Raw genomic sequence first — 17,512 nt, 5'->3', positions numbered from 1 at the left:
TGCCTCCTCTGGGCTCACGGTTGAAGAGGTTGGCTGGTTACGCTACACCTGAGCATAGATAGAGCATTGGTTCACACAAAACATTGAACGACCCATATTTTTAGCAAATCCCATGGCATTAGTAACATCCAGCTGCGGTAGTAAATAACTGTGTGTTCTTGATACCTGACTATGGATATTAACAGAGAAAGGTAAGAATATCGCACCTTATAAGCAAGGTATCGTACATGGAAAATATGATGTCTTGATTGAACTGTATTTAAAACTGGATGAAAAATTGTGCCTGTATGTTCAATAGGGCTGTTGCCGTTCTGAATATAATCCAAGAGGACATTTTTGCAGAGTTTGAGGGCACAGTTCATTGGTTACTAAATTATTATTATTGTTATTAGTGCTATTTTAAAGATTTATTTATTTATTTGAGAGAGAGTGGGCCTGGCGGGGAGGGCGGGTTGGGATACAGAGGAGAGGGAGAGAGAGACTTAAGCAGACTGCCCTGAGCATGAGCCTGACACGGGGTGCAATCTTAAGGTTCTGAAATCAAGACTCAAACTGATACCAAGTGTTGGTCGCTTATCCCACTGTGCCACCGGGCACCCCTAGTACTTACTAAATTATTAAAATAGAAGTTTAGTTTAGTTTAGTTTTTTTTTTTTTTTTTTTTGTCTGAAAATAAATGTGACATAAATGCCTGTTGTTAGTTTCTTCTAATGCCTCTTCTGGGAAGAGCTCAGAGGTCAAAGGAAAAGGGCAGAAGTTAAACTATCTCGTACCAGCAGTCGGGCTGCATGGAAGTGAAGGCAGCATTTTAAAATCCTGTCAAGGACAGAAGTCTGAAAACTAAGTTCAAATAGTTCATTAGAGAAAACAGATCTCACAACCTTCCCTTAAAGTTATTTCAAATGATATCTGGAGAATGTAGCCCGAAGCAAATGCCAAAGGTGACAATTTTCTGTTAAAAGATGTATAATTTCCCTCATATCCTCGAGAAAACTGAAGTTCTGCAGATGTGACCGTGCATGCTGCGTGGCTCTGAGTATGCCGACAGGATCCTAGGAACCCACAGGGTTCTCATGGTTATTGAATATGAAACTCAATGAATAATTCATAAACCACATTTTAATTTCTTCTCATGTTCTATATTTAGTAAAGCTTCACCAATTACTCAACATCTGCATTTCATTCCAATCTGAGGGTTTGTAAAATTTAGCTTCACCAAAGGGATTATTATATCGCAATTTATTTTCTCTTGATGACAATGATGGAGATGCTGTTCGAACAATAATCTTCCCATAAAAAAAATCCATAAACTTTGAAAGGAAATCTGTCTACTAATTGTTCATTCAAGGGTTGTGTAAATTGATGTCTGGAACTTTGAGAAGAAAAATGTTGTATGTTTTCTCAGTAGGATTGAGACATACTTGCACACTTGCTTAAAGTGAGTTATAAAAAATAACTTAAATGCTTTACTGTGATTTATATTAATTATCCTAAAATAGAAGGGAGTTTCAAACTCTCATGTTGCATATTAGGAAATTCGTAAGCATGACATTGACTTTAACATATATTTTGCTGAGAATGACATTTCTGCTTTCTTTATCTCTTCACACTTTTAAGTCCAAGATTGCAGTTCTATACTTGGGGAACTTAGAGAAGTCAGTAATTATTTTTTAAAAATAAATTGTACTTAGAATAGTGGAGTTGATGTCTGACTTGAAATCAAGAATACTAGGAATTATTTTCTATCCTTTTCTTTTTTACTATGTTAAATGAAATGTATTTTAGCTAATAATATGTCCATATCGTTTTAAATATCCGCTATTTATGGTAATATTATGCTTAACAGTGTTACCCTCAAATTTTAATAAAAATTGATTTATTATACACATGTTAAACCAAGAGGGGTATTTCTTGGCGAGATGAGGCTGTCTTCCTCTGTTGATATAAGGACAAGACTCTTAACTGTAAGCATATTTACAGAGTTTCTTTTTCTACAAAGGCCATAGTGGTACATAAACATAGATCTCTATTTATATCCACTAAATTTTGTGGGACAGGATTATTCTAAGGGTCTATTTGGTCTGACATTGGGAAGTGATTGAAGGAATTCAGAAATACTGAAAATATTCACCAAAGGACATATACAAAGAAGAAAATATAAATAAATGAAAACTTATCCCATGCTGGATCTTCTGCATAAAACCCCAATGTTTGCCAGCCTGTTATGCTACAACCCATGGCACACTTCTTACCCAAACTTGGATGTCTGGATATATACCAATAGGATTAAAATAAGCCAAGGCATCTTTGCCTATTTACACCTAAATCCTAAGTAATTCAAGTTTGATTTTTATCAAACCAATATAAACAAAATAAGCAAACAAAAATCCAAGAAAATAAACTTCCAATAAGAAACACAGAGTACACAAATATTACTAGATCTAAAGTCTACCGCTGTGGGGCACCTGAGTGCCTCAGTCAGTTGAGCATCCTACTCTTGATTTTGGCTCAGGTCATGATCTCTGACCATTGGGACGGAGCCCCGGGGCAGGGTCCACACTCAGTGAGGAGTCTGCTTGGGATTCTCTCTTTCCCTCTCTCTCTGCTCCTACATTTGCTCTCTCTCTAACACACACACATTCTTAAATAAGCAAATAAAATATTTAAAAATAAAAAAATAATAATGTCTACAGCTGAGTTTCAGTAGATAAGGTACCCATTTAAGCATCTCTTCAATAGAGAAAGATACTGGGCAGCTTTCTGGAGAGCTTCTTGACAGACTTGTGATCCTGCAGCAGAGGATTCACTAACCTTATTCCGGCCCAGAAATTCCACTTCTCAGTGTTTGGTCAGTAAAATTTAAGAGTAAACATGATAAATCATTAGCTAGCATTCTATTCCTCACAGGCAGTGCTAATGGGGGACTTGGGAAATGTAGAGTGCTCTTTGTCTACTGTATGTTTTATTGCCTTTAAATGGTCAAACAGAAAAAAAAAAAACTGTCAGAAGGGCAAGAGGGACTGTGGCAAAGTGTTCTTCAAAGAAAATTAGCATGAGATTATAGATTAAATAGATTATTTATTATTCTAAAAAGTTAACTGAGAAGCAAATAATTCAGCAAATTCACAATGTTTTTAAGAGCTAACGTCTTGTTGAAAAGAAAACGTCTGTATAAATCACTCTGCTCCATGTAGATGTGAAGAGCCAAGTTGTTCATTTCCTGATGCTTGCTTCCTAGATGAGTAATGGAGAACATATTAAAAAAAATAGTCCTTGATAGACTGAATCTGCCCAGGGAAATAATGTTAAATGCCTTTGTCATATTTCTTTATGCTATAGTTAAAATAATTGTTAGCAAAAATAAGACTTTTGTTTGAAATCAGAGCCAATTCTATTGTTTTATTCTGTTCAAATTGACTGGCTTTTAATATGGCAAGTCATAATGACTTTTAGCAAGAACTTACTTTACAAATTATTTATAATAAATTTATCTAGTAAGAAAATAAAGCTACAGAATTTCTGCTTCTTAAGTAGACATAGAACTAAGATAAAATAGGAACCATCCTCTGTGTTCAACCAGGGAGCCCTATCATCCCCCCCCCCTTGCTGTCTTTCTTGCTTTCTTTCTTGTTTACTTTCCTTTACTTATCCATTCAATGATATTTACTGAGTACTTACTTTGTGCCAGTCTCAGGGAAGCATACTGGAGGAAGAATGAGGAGCTGTGATTAAAAGTTGAAAAGATTAGTGGAGAGGGAAGAGAGCTTCTATAAAGTTCTGGAAAAGATTAGCAGAGTACAAAAACAAAATCATCCCACACATAGAATAAAGCCTGTGGACCACACTTTCTGAAATAGATTCCTGGAATAAGGCAAAGACTCCTTTCCTGTCAACCCTGGATGCCATGGAGACTATATTTTTCCCTTTCACATGACACTTAGTTCATCTACCCACTATTCTCTTTCAACTTGCCCCCAGTGACCACTACTTCTAAATGCCAAGGAACACAAAGAAGTCCCCATTGCCTTTATCAGGTGTTCTTCTACCAGTCAAAATGAGGGTCAGATAAGGCACATTAATATGATTGTTTTTTTATTGCTCATCCATAAAAATGACAACTTTATCATTTTCCACTCTTCATGACTCTAGCACTCAGTTTCCCTAAAGATAGTCAAGGAAGAAGTAAATGGTGGCATAATTCACTGAGACAGAATGTGAGTCTAAAGTACATGGACTGAGAAGCCCAGAACTGTCCTCTCCTGAGAGAAGAGTAAGTAATATCTGGCTCTGTTTCTGTGGTTGAGACTAAGCACATATTTGCAGAGTAGCACAGCCTTGTGATAGCTGAAGGACAATATGTAAGTCCCAAGATATTGCCATGGACCATACATTCCTCTTTTAGATGTAAAAGGGTTCATTTGGAATCATATGACAAAATGCACTCTCACTGTGGATTTCTACATAGGATTAAGACATCTCTCCAAACCAGAGACTTCATTACTCTCGTGCCTTTGTGGTGAGAAAAACAAAATTTCCCTTCTTCCAAGTATTCTTCCAGTAGCAGGCTGGATGGTTGTCCCCAAAATATGTCCATATCTTTATTTCCAGAATCTGTATTATCTTAAATGACAAAAGAGTGAATATTATCTTCTATGGCAAAAAGTGTGATTTAGTTAAAGATCTTGAGAGGAGGAGGTCATCCTGGGTTATTGGAGTAGACCTGAAATGCAATCACAATGTGTCCTTTTAAGGGAGAGAGAGGGGGAGTTTTGACATAGACACAAGGTGGGGTAAGATGGCGGGAAGATGGAGCAGACTGAGATGGTCAAAACCCAAGGAACGACAGCCATCACCTAGAGCATCCCAAGAGAGTGTAGTCCTGCCGATGCCTCTATTTTAGTCCAGGCAAACTGATTTTGGACTCGTGACCTCCATGACTATAAGAGATTAGCCTTCTGTTGTCTTGAACCAGAAGGTTTTTGGTAATGTGTGACAGCAAACGTAGGAAGCAAATACATTCTCAAATTTTGGAACCTCTATTTCTGGAAGCATGATCTAAACAAAAGAAAATCAGAAATATGATTAAACAAACTGCACATAGGTCAGAATGTGGTACGGTGACTCCAGAGGATGTGTGCTTAAGTTTGATTTCTGTCCAGCCCCATGCTGTGACAGCGATGACCTCTGTTGCTGCTCAGCTGCTTGTTTGTAAATAGCGGGACTCAGCAGAAGGTGAAAATGTTTTTAGGCCGCAAAAGGTAGGCCTTTGCTAAAAGTGGCTCCTTACCTCCCAATCTCAGAACTCAGAGAAATAGCAGAAGTAGAACAGGAGTAGGTATCAGGCACAAGTATGTCTCCTGATGGTGCAGCTGATGTCATGGAGGCAAAATAGAGACTCAGAACTAGGGAAGCATGAGTGAGCCTGGGATAAATGAGAAAGGTAAGCGTATGGAGGGCAGTTAGGATGTAAGTGATAAGTAAATAAAAGGCATAGGTTACAAAGGGAGTACGTGCGATACCAAACAAGAGGTAAAAGTGTGATTAAAGAGCCATAAAATATTTTGTGACCTGAAACATGAGTAAGAAGTTGTCTGTATAAGATCTAAATTGCCCTTATTACTTGTTGGACCACAGGAAAGCCTCACTGCAAGCTATGCTCATCTTTTTGTCTCCAAACAAATTGTGAGCTCCATGAATTCAATGAGTCCACCTACCTGTTACCTTCAGATTGTAAAATACTTTCTGGATACATTATCAGGTATATTGATGGGTATAGCAATAAACAAATATTTAGAAGGGTGCATACTACTATTTATAGGTTAGAAGATGACAAACAACCAAGTGAGCTAGTGACAGCGTTGTCATAATGCCTAATTCTGTTCCTGGGACATGGTCAGTAGCTGTAACTATAAGTAATAATATATTATAAATAAAAAAGCAATAAAGCTGTTTGAAAGGTCTTTCTGATAACCTTTTGGATATCATGCGCATTACTGAGATGTTTCTTGAAGAAAATGTCCTTGCCCAGACATTCTTTATTACATCAGAAGGAAGGAGTCAATACATGCTTAGAAGTATATGCTTTCAAATAAAAAAAAAGAAAAAAAAAAGAAAAAAGAAAGAAAAAAGAAAAGAAAAGAAAGAAAAGAAAAGAAAAGAAAGAAAAGAAGAAAAGAAAAGAAAAGAAAAAAGAAAAGAAAGAAAAGAAAAAAGAAAAGAAAAAAGAAAAGAAAAGAAAGAAAAAAGAAAAGAAAAGAAAAGAAAAGAAAAGAAAAGAAAAGAAAAGAAAAGAAAAGAAAAGAAAAGAAAAGAAAATATATGCTTTCAGGACAGGAATTGGATAAAATCTGATAGAAAAAAATAATATGGAGTCAAAAACTCCTTTCTTTGTAATTTTATTAGCTAGTTTACTTGAAGAATAAGAGCTAATGTCAGAGTTAATGCAAAATGAAAGTTTTGTACTCTTAACCTTTCTCTCAGCCTATAAATCAGACTCAAGCACAACATGGTAGCTTCTTTCTCCTTTCTTATTTCAATGACTTTCCTTCTCTAATAAAGCAATAAGCAAGGAGGAGGTCAAGAGCAAGGACTTTCATAAAGACAACACCTGAAGAAAATGCTGGTTTCCTTCCCTGTACTTTGAAAGAACTTTGACTGTTTTCTTAAATAAAATGTGGTATTTAATTGGTGAATGCTTCTGCAGAAGCTGTCAGGTGTGCTTGTAGCAGAGTAGCTAAAAAATATCCCCTTCTGTTTAGAAAAACAGACACAACCCAGTTCACAATCAAAGTACATTTTTGGTGTTGAGTTGCATGAGTTCTTTATATATTTCGGTTATTAACTTTTTATTGGACGTGTCCTTTGCAAGTACCTTCTCCCACTCAGCAGACTGCCTTTTTGTTTTGTTGGGGTTTCCTTTGCCGTGAAGAAGCTTTCTGTTTTAAGGTAGTCTCAATAGTTCATTTTCTGCTTTTGTTTCCCTTGCCTCAGAAGACTTATCTAGAAAAATGTTATGACCAATGTCAGAGAAATTACTGCCTATGTTCTCTTCTAGGATTTTTATGCCTTCGAGTCTCATATTTATGTCTCTCATCCATTTTGAGTTTATTTTTCTACATGGTGTCAGAAAATGGTCCAGTTTCATTCTTTTGCGTGTAGCTGTCCAGTTTTCCCCGTATTGTTTATTGAAGAAATTGTCTTTTTTATTGTATATTCTAGCCTCCTTTGACATAGATTAATTGACCATATAAGTGTGGGTTTATCTCTGGGCCCTCTATTCTGTTCCATTGATCTACGGGTCTCTTTTTGTGCCAGTATCATACTATTTTGATCACTACAATTTTGTAGTATTTCTTGAAATCTGGAATTGTGATACCTCCAACTTTGTTGTTCTTTCTCAAGATGGCTTTGGCTATTTTGCATCTCTACTGGTTCCATTCAAATTTTAGTATTATTTGTTTTAGTTCTGTGAAAAATGCTTTTGGCATGTTGATAAGGGATTCATTGAATCTGTAGATCGCTTTGGGTAGTAAGGGATCCTTAATGATCACCCATTCTTGTGAACTCAGATCTTAGTTCAAACTTTGCTTGGTGCTGACACTGTAGAATTACTTCATGTTAAAGTTATTATGTAATTCATGTTTAAAAGCTTGCTTTATTTATGAACATTAATAATTGAAAAAGCAAAAGGATTTCTGAGTTACTATTTTAAATATAGGAGGCCAGACTTTGTAAACATTCTCACATCTGGAATGAAATTACAGCTGTCAATGCAAATCACATAGAACCAATTCATGTATTAGTAAGTTAATCTTTGTATCGATTCCCTAAATCGGAATCACGTAGCTGGTATATAATTTATTACACGCTATATAAATTTCACCTTTAATCAGCCAGGTATGTTCTCTAGACAACACTTATTGGTGTAGATCTTTTTTTAAGTAAAATTTGAAGTAATTGTCTTTTTTCACCTGTTAAGCAATTCTCATATGGAAATTTATGAAATATGGGATGTAGTTTTCCATGACATTTAAAACTTTATATGCACATTATGGCAAGGAAAGGAAAACATTAGTGACAAAGTAAAACATTAAACACTTGAAGTCCGTATCTTTAATCACAAGCACTAGAAACTTGAGCAAGGTAATCAAGCTCCCTTCACCTCCCTGTTTCTAGCTCCAAATTAAAAAAAAAAAAAAAAACACATATTGCATATTATTACTAAAAAATAGATAACATTGCAATATATGTGTCTAGCACACAATAGACTATCAACACACATGAACGTCTATCCTTTAATTTGTGTAAATAAACTCAGGAACTCAGTTCCTAAAATTCTGTTTTATGATATTTTATTAGCTTGAAAACCAAAAGTACATTTCCAGCTCTTCTTTCAATGAATACATTTATACATACTTGTTAATTAGATAATTGGTTTATCATATGTAAGATCATGAGTTCCCCATCTTGGTCTGTATTTTGCTGGAAGTAGACTTACAGATGTTTCTAATCCATAATAGCACCCCCAAATCTTACACAATCTAGATCCTTCGCAGTTGGGTATACTTTCACCATAGCTAAATAAAGAGGGCTCTAGTAACGAAATAATGTTTGAAATTAATCATGTGCAAACTGGAAGGACTACAATCTGAATTTGACATCACTTACAGTTTATACATTTTAAACCGTTAGCACTCATTCAGCCCATTGGGGATCAGATTGAGAAAAAAGTGTCATTTATAGGAATGTCTATTTTGAAATTGAAGTTATTTGCTGATGTCTTTAATAATTGTGAAGATGCTCACGGATTAAAAAAACTTTTTACTTGATGAACGGTATCATTCAAATATTATAACTTGTCCATGATTCAAATCTCAGAATGATAACATCACTTTTAAATAGGGTCACAGAGGGACACTGGGTGGCTTAGTAGTTGAGCATCTGCCTTTGGCTCAGGGCATATCCTGGAGACCCGGGATTGAGTCCCACATCGGGCTCCCTGCGTGGAGCCTGCTTCTCCCTCTGCCTGTGTCTCTGCCTGTCTCTGGGTCTCTCATGAATAAATAGATAAAAGCTTAAATAAGTAAATAAATAGATGATAGATAAATAAATAAATAAATAAATAATAAATAAAATAAGGTCAGGGAAACACTCTTTGATAGAAAGTTACCCTTACTAACTTGGTTTCTTGTGTTAGTAAGATCCTTGTTCAAATATGCTGGTTGTTGAAATAAACCTCACGTGTACTCTACTTAAGTAGCAATATTATTTTAAGATTTGTTAAAAGAAAGTGTGGAACATTATAAATTATCCACATCACTCTAAACTCTGATATTTAATTTTATTACTCTGTAGAAAGTATGCTCTGTAAATCACTAATTACTTGGATTTCCTGGCAACACTACTGTACGATATAAGATGACTTGGTAAATACAGGTCATGATGAGAATTTATTACTACAGTCAATTTTTAGGATGCATTCAATTTATGCAATGAATAGTTTTTAAAGATACACTTAATTAATTACTCCCATCACTGAATTTTGAAAGACACCCCCAAGTGAGCTTTCTCTATGAATCTTAGTTCTTTGTAATATATACGGAACAAGAAGTTTCTGTTCACATTGCAGGATAAACGATGCCAACTTATTGTTATATGATTTCCGTAGTTCTGTAGCCATAGTTAATAACGCGTTCTAATATAAATAAATGTTTGTTTTGTATTTGTAGAATATGTCTTTTTTACTTAAAATTAAAATTGATTTGCTTGCGCCTTGTTCCGTTGTTTAAACTACTGTCATACTAAGTACAAAAATCATGGGAAGCAAATAGCTGCTGCTACAGTTTTAATAAGTTCTGTAGGGGGCTTTTGAGTGAAATTCATGTATTTGTGTGGCCCCCAAAGATGATTTCCTGCACCTTGCTAATACCATCCGTCCTTTTCTAACACCCATGGCAAAAAAAGTAATACGGGCAGCCTCGTTTGTTGAAGCGCCATGGCCAATGGGAACGAATCGTAAGTTGTTAGCTATGTGTTAAGAAAGAATTCTTCCCCAAGAACGTAAAAAACCTGCCTGCCCCAAGGAACTGAAGTGTTAGGTATTAACGAGACGAGACATACAACACACTGGGCTGTCCTCGGTTCAGATATTCACAGAATATCCGTGTTCCCTTGCCTGTTGTCTTAGCAGATTAAGATGACATCTTTTGTTGAAGCGAAGTTAGTGTAAGTGCGTAGAGAAAAAAGCAAATACACTTAAGAAATTAAGACTTAAACCCTGATGATTCTCCTCCTCAGGTAAATACATAATAAATAAATGGGCATTTTTTTCAGTTTGTTATTTTTGTGGCCTAAGGAAATGAGAATTCATTATGTGTGATGTCAGATTTAGGGACTACAGAGTTTTAGAAAGATGTATAATTGTCTATACTATAAATATGATATTTTTTTGTTTCTATGATTTATCAGTGATGCTTTTTGATATTATAATAGGAGTATTTAATTCTTACATATACTTTCTAGAAATCATGCCTTTTTAAGCACGCCGCATTTTATCTTCTCTCTTGCATTAGTTATCACAAGACTGGCCTTCCTCCGTACGTTTCTTTTGCTCCCTTGAGATAGCTGAATTTTGCAACCTCAGCACTCCAGTCTGGCTCTTGGCCCAGCCGACACCCTTCACACCACGGAGATATATTTGTTTCGCTTGGTAATGCTGTCAAGTCCTGAAATCCTAACATATGGCCCCAATGCACTGTCTATGCTTCGCATTTTTGAGTGTCTTTGTATAAGTAATTTTATTACAGATTTATAGACTCAAGATCAGATGATCCATACTGACGGAGCCTCGCATTGTATAAGGGAAGAAATTAAGACCCAGGGAGGTTAGTGACTTGTCAAGATTGATTAATGACATGGTCATGTATCAAAATTAAATCAAACTGGAATGAGATTTTTTTTTTTTTTCCTCCTGACCGTTTTGGTAACATCATTTGTACTCCTTCCAAAATCAATGTAAATCCTGAAACACGGACATTGTGTTCACATTATATTGTTAAAACGCACAAATTGATTTACTAAACAGAAAACCAAACAGACCGTAATGGAATAAACAGATGTAGAGGTAATTAACATTGTAGTTATTAGAGAAACGAGAGACCGTTGGCTCCCCGCCCCCCCACCCTGTGTGACTGCTGTTTGCCATCCTACAGGGAAGATGGGGGTGAAGGTGAAGGGCGAGCCAGGGGCAAAGGGGGTGAAGGGTGAGCTCAACTGCCCCAGGGGAAGCCATGGGAAGGAGCACCAGCAATCGTACAAATCCATTTGAGGAGTTTAATTTTCAACCTACTAGAAGCACGATGACAGATACATTGGTATGAAACTAACTTCGCACCTGAATGGCGGAACACTCAAACAAGGAGATTTTGAGAAAAATCCTTGACTTTATTTGTCATAGATTATCATTTAAATGCTTCATTTCATTGGGTTCAAAAATACTTTTTTTTTTTTTTTTTTTGCTCTTTAAGGGAAAGGATTATGGCCATATATAGGATGCCATTGTAAAGTCAGCAAATAAATTCTTAAATCTTCAAAATTGAAGTATGTATTTTTGAAAAATAGTACATTTATTTATTTATTTATTTATTTATTTATTTATTATTTCAAATAGTTCTTTTAAATTTATTATTTCAAATAGACCTTTTAGAAGTCTATTCTAGCGGAGTTGCTATTGGAAGAGTGGTCTCTAAGTAATTTCAGAATTTTGCAGCCAGCTTGAATTGGTGCTTCATTAATGGGAGCAAATGGTATCGCCCCGTTTGATAATAATTCAAAATAATTATATGCGAATGGATTTTGGTATAGCAAAAAGTTAGATTTACTTTCAAAGACTGACGATCTTCTACATTTAGAACACTCAGGATAATATGCCTAGTGATGCTTTTGCTTATGCTAGTTTCTTACCTTTTGTTCCTCCTGCCGCACGTCCCAGACACTCACTCTGATAGCCCGACCCCCTCTGCCTTTCCCCAAGCCTTCCACTCTCCCCCCATGGCCTTGCTGTCTCTCCTAGAAGCACAGCTGTTCCCTCTTAAACAGGACCTCCAAAATGTTATTACTAATCGAACAAAAAAAAAGATAGTCTCCATTTTTATGTGATTATATATGTTTATGTGTTACATACACTGCATAGATATTAAATTAAATCTTAGAAATTTTTTTGAAGGTTTTATTCATTTATTCCTGAGAGACACAGAGACAGAGAGAGAGGCAGAGACCCAGGCAGAGGGAGAAGCAGGCTCCATGCAGGGAGCCCGACGTGGGACTCGATCCTGGGACCCCGGGGTCACACCCTGGGCCCAAGGCTGATGCTCAACCACTGAGCCACCCAGGAGCCCCTAAATCTTAGAAATTTTCAGGTTATAACCTCATCTACATCACTAGTTTTTCTAAGAACAAGACAAAGATTTTAATAGACAAGAGTGTGAGTAATGCTAATTCTGAGTAGCATTTCTGATAGTAAACCGAACAAACTCTGCATCACATGATAACGTTGATAAAATAGCCTCTGGGATACAAGTGTCTTCGGTGGCCAAGGGAGCGGGTGGAGATACCTCGGGCCCCAGCTACCCCGAGGCGCTCGGCTAAGGGCACCAAGACGTTGGCAGAGCCGGCCCTTGCCTTCAGAGACGATCACATTACTCAGAATCCTAAAGCCTTTGGTAATGATGGTCTGTTTGTCCTCCGGTGTCTATCATGTTATATTGTTTATTTTGTTTTCACATGTAAATCCCTTATTTTTTCAAAAATAGATGTTTTGATTTTTGAAATAATTACATGCCTTATTTGTGTATATCTGGTGATTCCTATCAGTACATTGCTAATTAAGAATTTTTGGAAGTATTTTTTTATTCAAATAAGATTCCTAGAAATTCATTTGCATTTACACCTTAATTCCAACATGAATACGTGGATGGAAAAACTACATTCTATATTGCCCTTTATTGCTTAAATGTAATTTGTCTTTCCACAGAAAATGAAATAATTAATTTTCTACCTTGTGTGAATTACATCAGTCTGAACTGATTTCAGAACATGTAAAACTTGTAGTATTTAGAATTTCAGGTTTCAAGCTTAGGCTCAAATTTCTAGACTGTTTTGTTAAATATAAAGTCTTTTCTATAAAGACTATCTTATGATGACAAAATGTTAACTTCTTTCTTTTGGATTTACTGAATATAATAAAATGTTCATGATTCACTGTTCACCCTCCAGGTGTTATGGTATGAATAGTATGTGTTAAAATATGAATTTTGGTTAGCTTACCCTCATCTAATGTCTTTATTTAAAAATAAACATAAGTAAATATTCTACTGGTTTCAGAAATGATATAATTTGGCATCAACTCTTATTCAAAATGCTGGTACAAATATATGCAATATTTTAATGTTTATAATGTTGATGATACTTCAGCGAATTCTAAGCAGGATGAAGTCTGCGTAAAAGACACCATTTTTATCGATGTACTTGGGGAATTTGAAAGTGTTTGGTTGTACTTTAGGAATTTGAAAGCAATGCTGGCTTTGAAGGGAATAAGGATAACTAAAGTTGGGTTTTTTTATATATATACATATATACTGTATACATATATGTATCCCAAGTCATACAGCTTTTTCTAATAAAATAGCTTCTGTTGATGAGGTATCTGAATTTGGTAATAATTTTTCCGAAGGTACTGATTGCATAATTTTATGCCTTACTTTGATTATACAATGTGAAAGAACAATGCAGATTCAATATTCTTTTATTTCCCTCTGCTCCATTTCTGTAATTTATAAGTCTAAAGTGGTATTGAGTAATGTCTTTAATTTTCCAGTTATTGTTTTAATTCTCATTAGAATTTTGTGCCAATTAGTTAATTAGTAATAGCAGCATGGTTGTCTTTCTCATTTTCTCTCTTATGACATGAATTCTTTGGCCAGGCAAAATCTTAAGTCTTTTGGCAAAATTTACAGACTTGAAATATAGAGAAGTGTTTGGAGCTATGATAGCTTCATGGAAAATTTTGAGACAAGCAGGTTTGGAGGGAGGAGAAGAATGGATAAAAAATTCTTCTCAATGTCCATCGGAATTTTATCAAAATTTGAAACACATAGTTTGAACTTCTTCCCCTAAAATAGAAATTCAGATTATATTTCTTAACAGTGTTTAGGGATCACTTTTCTGTAGGTTTGACTTATTCATGAAAAAAATGTAAAGCAAATAGAAGCAAATGTTTCCAGTAAAACATCTTTTCTCATTAGGATAGGCACAACGAATTAGTCTCTATAAACAATTTTAATGAATAGGAATGAGTACTGATTTACTAAAGGATTTCTAAATATTAAGTGTTTTTGAATAGATTTCCTGTTGCTTTATTTCTTAGCACTTAACCCTCTGTATGTAAATCATTCACACAAATAGGTAGAGCAATAAGCATTTTAATCCAAGTGGAAAAACAAATACTTTTAAGTATAGGTAACAGAAAATAATGTGTTTTCCCAAGTTATTCTAGATCAAAGCCTCAAAATGGATCTATTCTGAGGTATTTCTACACAATAAAAAGAGGACTGGCTATCACTAAACCCACTAACTTGGCTTTTAAATTTTAGTCGTTGCTGGAAGAGTTCTTCATTGCTGTTTTCTCTCAAAATAAGCTGCTCTTATTTTCAAGCACATTGGGTACACCAGGGGAATCAGGTGTTCTTTTCTGTCACTGTTCTTAACAGAATAGATCTTTATTGCTGAGCAATTGTCGCTTCTGTTTCAGGGATTATCAAAAATACATCATAACTACAAGTCAACACAAAAAAATCTGTATGATGAAACATAACTAAGCGGCCAGCAGAGTATCTCAAAGGAATGTATTCTTATTTTATTATGGGAAAACCTTGATATATGAAATTAAAGATTATCATGAAGAATAAATACCATATTGATTAATATATTTAACATGAGCGTGGAGTTTACTGATTATTTATCTTCAAGAGCTGGAGTGACCTGGAAAAAAAAAAAAGCATGATGCTAATATCGATTTATGTATTTTTTTTAAAAAATGCACTAAGTATAGTTATTGTTGTTGTTTTAACAGCATGAAAGATGCGGGAGTAGGCCATAAGCAATGGAGGGGTCCCGTATCATCCACCTGCAAGCAGTGCCCGGAGGCCTATACCAACCCCGTGTGTGGTTCAGATGGTCACACCTACTCTTCTCAGGTAAAGACAGTCACAGTCATTTCATATGAAATATGCAATGTGTATTTACTGATTAACTGAATAAAATTATTAAGTCTCCCATGTACTCATCCAAATAATTTACTTAGCTTTTAAAACAGTGCAAATAATCTCACTGGTTTGGAATCTGATTTAATGCGTATTTGTCTCCCCTATATCAGAATTTTTAAAATTTGAAATACTAAAGTGGCGAACACTCTGGACCCTCCAACATTAAAAGCAACATTTCCTTTGTTGCAACTATTAAAGAGTTCAGAAATGTAACCGTGGCTTGCCCATAACGTTCACAATTATCATCATTATAACAACAATAGCAGCTACAATCTGCCATTATCATTACTTATTTTATCTCATATGTTATTTCTATAGTATTACTTTTAAGCCTCCCCAAATTCCTTTTAACAAATGAGAAGACTAAAGGTCAGAAGGATATAGCAAATTTCACCCATTTACTGACATTTAAACCAGTATGTATTGCCGTCTCTGATTTAGTGTCCATTCTTTCCTCTACATTATCTGCCTCTTTATTCAGTGTCCCCATATTACTCAAATATATAGGAGCTTTTAAGAACTTTACCGAATAAGACATTGATAAGTTTTCTTTGATTATGTGACAGAAAAGAATGTAGGCTCACAAGCTCTTACATGAAATTTTGAAGTCAGATCAATTTATGTATTATATTTTTTAAAACTAGATTTGTTTAAAAAAACAGTACAGTAGCATATTGAAATTTTGAGGCCAGATAAATTTATAAAATTAGATTTTTTTTAAAACTGTATTTGTTTTAAAAAAGAGTACAGTAGCATATTGAAATTTTGAGGCCAGATAAATTTATAAAATTAGATTTTTTAAAACTGTATTTGTTTTAAAAAAGAGTACAGTAGCATATTGTACTGTTTCCCTAGTGGGACCTTGCCCTATTATTAAACATATTAATATCTTACTAAGGAACTCTTTGAATTTCACATTACACAGAATATATGAAAACTATAAATTTCTTCAGTTCATATCTAAGTTTGCTTTCTGCAAGGAGAGTCCCAAAAATTTTTAGCTACCTGGACATTTTGTTTCATAGATACGTCTTTATGAGCCATCCCCTCTCTTCATAAATCTGTCCTCACAACTTAAACTTGCATTTGTAATTACTAATCTTCTCAATGGCGCCACAATGGTAAGATAGATAGATTGGGTCAATAAATGTACGCAGAGTACTTCTTTGGTGCTAAGTACTGTGTCATCTCCGTAAAGCTGCCATGTGCTTATTTGCTGACCTTCTAAAGATGTGCATTGCTAGGAGAGAATGGAGAATGTTACTGGTCATTTCAGTACGACCTTGATCTTGGTGATGAATCTTGGTCCAGAGTCCCAGCTTTGCGAATTAGGAAAATTCATGCTTTCAGCACAAGAAAGAATGAATATATCTCTTATTTTCAAATCCTACGTGAAAACGTAAATCACTACACTGATTTATTCAATGAGAATGAGGTTGCAGATTGTAATATTCAAATTGGTGGGTAGAGCTACATGGCAAGCAAATTTTCATCTCGGCTGCACTCGATGAACACTGATGGTTGCACAGGTTGAATCAAGGGAGAGACTAGTTTTCACTGGCATCTAGCTAAAATAAACCTGTCATTCTCAACATTCGAAGTACGTGTGCGGGAGGATGCTTGCATCCAGGGTGTCTCTGGAGCACGCTAACATTAGCCCCCATCTATTTGTTTGGGGCTCTCTTAAGGATGCTCCTGGTAGATGGTCAAGTTCTGTATAATTGGCAACCCTGGGTGGCCCAGCGGGTTTTCACCTGCCTTTGGCCCAGGGCGTGATCCTGGAGTCCCACGTCGGGCTCCCGGGATGGAGCCTGCTTCTCCCTCCTCCTGTGTCTCTGCCTATCTCTCTCTCTCTCTCTCTCTCCATGTCTATCATGAATAAATAAATAAAATCTTTAAAAAAAAAACAAGTTCTGTATAATTTAGTTTCACAGAGCACGAAGTTACAATCATAAGTGATTTTTTCCTTTTGGGACCACACAGGAGGTCTTGCTTGATGATTGTGGAGAAATACAACCATATTCCCACCTCAGATTAAACATGCCTGTCTCAGGTAGATTAATTCACATATATTTCCACGGAACAATCTGATGGAACAATTCCATTGTTCCATTGTACTAAGCATCTTCAAAGACTCCCCAGCTTACAAATCGTATGGTTTTATAAATATTGTTAATAAAACCATTCTAAAT

General features: G+C 35.5%; 1 protein-coding gene across 3 annotated transcripts in view; it reads left to right on the top strand.

The window, feature by feature from the left end:
* Positions 1–17,512, top strand: part of SPOCK3 (SPARC (osteonectin), cwcv and kazal like domains proteoglycan 3) — a 406,762-nt gene that overhangs the window by 249,728 nt on the left and 139,522 nt on the right. For all 3 annotated transcript variants that reach the window (XM_072773846.1, XM_072773845.1, XM_072773843.1), the window contains one exon: positions 15,128–15,251. In XM_072773846.1, the coding sequence (XP_072629947.1) occupies positions 15,128–15,251 (124 nt within the window). The remainder of the gene's footprint in view (positions 1–15,127; positions 15,252–17,512) is intronic.

Source organism: Canis lupus, chromosome 13 (assembly GCF_048164855.1).
Source record: "Canis lupus baileyi chromosome 13, mCanLup2.hap1, whole genome shotgun sequence".
Taxonomy (NCBI): Eukaryota; Metazoa; Chordata; class Mammalia; order Carnivora; family Canidae; genus Canis; species Canis lupus.
This window is presented reverse-complemented; position numbering and strand designations above follow the sequence as displayed.